This window comes from Sinocyclocheilus rhinocerous, unplaced genomic scaffold (genome assembly GCF_001515625.1).
Source record: "Sinocyclocheilus rhinocerous isolate Xijiao unplaced genomic scaffold, SAMN03320098_v1.1 scaffold4119, whole genome shotgun sequence".
Classification (NCBI taxonomy): Eukaryota; Metazoa; Chordata; class Actinopteri; order Cypriniformes; family Cyprinidae; genus Sinocyclocheilus; species Sinocyclocheilus rhinocerous.
Window position 1 is genome coordinate 33,467 of NW_015630537.1, and position 4,075 is coordinate 37,541.

At 35.9% G+C, this 4,075-nt stretch overlaps 1 protein-coding gene across 1 annotated transcript in view; it reads right to left on the minus strand.

The window, feature by feature from the left end:
- The window catches only part of LOC107740506 (Fc receptor-like protein 5), an 11,365-nt gene extending 7,978 nt beyond the window's left edge, over window positions 1-3,387 (minus strand). The window contains exons 1-6 of the mRNA XM_016552957.1: window positions 3,357-3,387; window positions 2,514-2,549; window positions 1,323-1,454; window positions 1,035-1,205; window positions 850-939; window positions 661-765 (exon numbers count right to left, since the gene is read on the minus strand). Of these exons, the coding sequence (XP_016408443.1) occupies window positions 661-765; window positions 850-939; window positions 1,035-1,205; window positions 1,323-1,454; window positions 2,514-2,549; window positions 3,357-3,387 (565 nt within the window). The remainder of the gene's footprint in view (window positions 1-660; window positions 766-849; window positions 940-1,034; window positions 1,206-1,322; window positions 1,455-2,513; window positions 2,550-3,356) is intronic.
- Window positions 3,388-4,075: the final 688 nt, after the last annotated feature.

The window sequence follows — 4,075 nt, forward strand, 5'->3', positions numbered from 1 at the left end:
ACACACAGTGCCTTCACGACATGGTGGCGGCGGCAACAACAATACTACAGCGAGAATATAAGTTACGCCTTCTTTCTTTGCGTGAACGTTTGGGCGGCGTTATGCAAATCTTCCGAGATCGTGACGTAGGTATGTGGGGGTGTGTTAGAACGAGCCGTTTTAGGTAGGCGTGGCTGACTCTTAACTTTTATAAAGAATATCTCTTTGGATTTGAGACTTTAGTCTTTGCAACTTTACAGATCTTCTTTATGCACCAAGAGCTTGTAACACTCCAAAGAGAAAGGAAAAATTGAAATCGCATCATATGACCCCTTTAAGAGGAAACCCGCGATGAATCAAACATCAAATAAAGCAAAATGACAGGGAACAAAACATAGTAAATTAGCCATCAGGTGCCATGTTCAATACAGCAGCATCTCAGAGATGAAGTTATTACTCCACCACATGCATGTGACATCATTAACAACGGCCCTAAATTGCTGAACTAATGTGGTTCAAACGATGGAGATGCGACCGTGTTCGGGAAACAGGCTAGTTCGTTTCCACAAAAAATGCATCATACTATGGTGATTAATCAGTGAGTTACGTCGTTGTATGGGAAACGCACACCTGATTGCTTTGATTATAAAATGCCAGTGGAGTTAATAATCACAGACTCACAGTGTACAGTGATATTAACAGGATGATAGTTCTCTCCAGATTCAGACTGACACCAGTACACTCCAGTGCTTGATGTGGTGATGGAGCTGAATGTACATGTAGATCCTGTTTGGGATGCCCAGCGTAATGAACAATCTTCCATCCCACAATGGTCTGTGTAATTTCTCACTCTCCATCTATCAGAGTTACTCTGGTCCTCACAGCTCAGAGAGAGAGAGACGGATGTGAAGTGCTGAGCTCTGCTGGGACTGATGATCAGAGAGACTGGAGGAGAAACACCTGAGCAAACAATTACAGCTATAATGTTTCAAAATTGTGCATTAAAATTCTCTTATTAAAGATGAACTAATCATTTAAGTTGTGTATGAACTCACCAGTGACCCATAGTGGCTGTTTGTTGCTGTAGGTTGTTTTATAGGCTGGTTTTCCTCTCTCTGCTCTGCACACATAAACTCCTGTGTGATTTAGAGCAGCAGAACTGACAGTGTAGTTTCCTCCAGCTCCTCTGCTGCTGTCTGAGAGCAGCTTATAATGATTGCCGTAGTCTGTAGAAAGTAAGAATGTGCAGTTGTCACTTAAAGATGCATTTCTACATGATCTTTAAAAGGTGATATAACATTTTCATCTTCTTTCAACTTCACATGAAGCACATTATATCTTACCTGATGAAGCAGTTAGAGTGTACCAGCTGAATGTCCAGCCTGTAGAGGAGCCGTAAACCTCACAGATCAGAGTCACTGGATCTCCTTCAGTCAACCACTTCTGTGGAGAAACACTTAAAACTGCTCTAGGAACTGAAATTGAGAAATCACTCATTAATAACATGTTAAAGTAATTTTCCAGGTCCAGTTAAGACGGTTAAGATCAACTTGTGGCATAATGTTTATTACCACAAAAATAATTTCCACTTGTCCCTCCTTTTCTTGAAAATAATAATAATAATAATAGTAATTTCTGGGTTACAGTGAGACATTTACTACGAAAGTGATTGGAGCCAACCTATAAACATTAAAATACTCACTGTATCAACAGAATAATATTTTCTGTAAAAGGTTATATCCAATTTTACAAACCAATTAAACAAATAAAAAAGTACAAACCAATTTCTCTATATCTGTTATAGCCACTTATTCAGTGTTTTATGAATCATTTTCACTGAGCTCTCAGAGCAGTTCATTATGTGACGATAAATACTTGCCGAGTATTCTCACTTCTAATCCTGCTAATGGTAGTTGAGCTGTTATCTGACGCATGTGTGAATTTAAACTGATTTTAGTTCTTTTATTTGGTCTGCCGTGCAAAGAGATAAACAGATTCATCTGGCGATACAGTCAGTGATCACTGATCTGTCAGGCTCATTTCCTCTGGTGTATTTACACATGGACCATCCTACCACAGTGTTTGCAAACTACGTCTGTGCAATTAAAATTTTCTGAAATAAAAATTAAATATTAAAATATTATCAAAACATTAATTGAGATGTATTTGATTACTCCCTGTAGATTAGGGAATATAAAACTACTAATTAAGCTGCCAATAGTTCAAATTTATTACCAAAATAACCAAAAAAGAGAAAATATAGATATTTCATTATCATGAAAACTGAGAACATAGTACAAAATAGAGCCTAAAACACAGAAAAAATGAAAGAAAGTGCTCAACTTTCAGAAAGTGCTAATTGTCATTCTCAGGAGGTCAAATTAAATACTGAGTTGTTTTATTTTCTGATCATTTTATATGAGGTTTGTGATTTTTGTTAAACTCATTCATAACACTAATTTTCTCAGCCAGTTTGTATCAGTTAGTGTAAAATCACACATATGAGATCAAATATATGAATCAAATTCTCTCACCTTCAGTGTGTCCAGAGTGGATTTTTGAAATCAGCACTAAAAAGACAAAGAGAAAAACTCATTACAGTGTGAATATAGAGCTGATAAAATGTGTATTATACATCAAACACATAAGGGCATATTCTTCTTTCTCTTGTCCAACACCACAAGTTTACACTCAAACCTTTCTCAGTTTCAGAAAAAAAAAGAAAATAATTTTCTCTTTTTCTTGTAATTTGTCTAAAACTAGTGGTGCCTGTATGAGTGTTGATGACGATCTGGTTAAAATATGATCACAAAAGTTAAGATGCAATTTAAGAACACGGGTTTCCTCAAATTCTTAAGAAGCTTGATCTGTCCAGATTGAGTTTTGAGTGGGTTTCAGTTTTGTGTGTGAGACTTCATATGAGCCCAGATAAACATTAAAATTTTATATTTTATAGATTTCATGGCAAAACTGTTTAGAAAACAGTCTGAAATAAATATATAGACTCTTAAAAATACACTCAAACTTTCACTCATATATCATGGACTAGGGATGGATTACTATGAAGCCCCATCATGGTGATGAATAAAATATGAGATGGAAGAAAAAATTAGGTTTGCTCACAGAATTTTTGCCTTTCCTTAAGAAACTTTTGCAAGAGAATGAAATGTTTTGTGAGCAAACACAAAATAACTGAACAATATTTTTTCCTCTCATCTCCTATTTTCCCATCACAATCTCCTACATGCTCTGTAGGATTTGAAATTTTGAGAGGAATTTTCAAAGAAAAATCCAGGAACACTAAATCAATGTATCATTTTCATAATATAAGAGAAATCAACATCCACTGAAATACACTGAGAGAAAATAATACTCACAGAGCACAAGAGGAAGTTGACTGAGCTCCATACTGACCGATTATGAGAAGAGGTTAAAGACACAGACTGTGTTAAACCTGTGTTAAAAATGTACAAACCAGTGAACAACTGCTGACCTCTCACACTGGTTAGTGACACTGAGCTGAAATAGACCAAACTAACTCACAGAGCTGATCTCTGTCTCCATCAGGCCTCTGACACTTGATGGTGCTGAGACTTTGCTGAAATATAAATATAATTATGATCCCGGTTGCTCTTAAAAATGTAGCTACTTATAGATTCAAATGATTCTTTTAGTGCCTTTAAAAAAGAAATAGTTGGGGTTGAAATGATAATTTATTACTATCAGAAGTCTGTTCAGTTTCTGTAAATGTAAGCATTTTATTCACATATAGTGGAAACTAAGCACTGTAATATGTGAGGAAGACTCACAACACAGGACACAGGAAGAAACAACAACACAGCAGCAAAACACTGACAAAGGCACCATGATGCCAAATACAAGAACACAACAATAGCCTACATGTGCTATTCCATTTACTGTGTATTTACAAAGACTTTTAATGACTTTTCACAGACTTTTGGAGCCATAAATTTAATCCCCAAAAATTGGTCCGAATTCTGCATAAAAAACAAAACAAAAAAAACACTACACAAACAAACATAGCCTATATCATATGTCAGTGAGTCATTGTCGCAAAATAAGCCCCGGCAGTTAA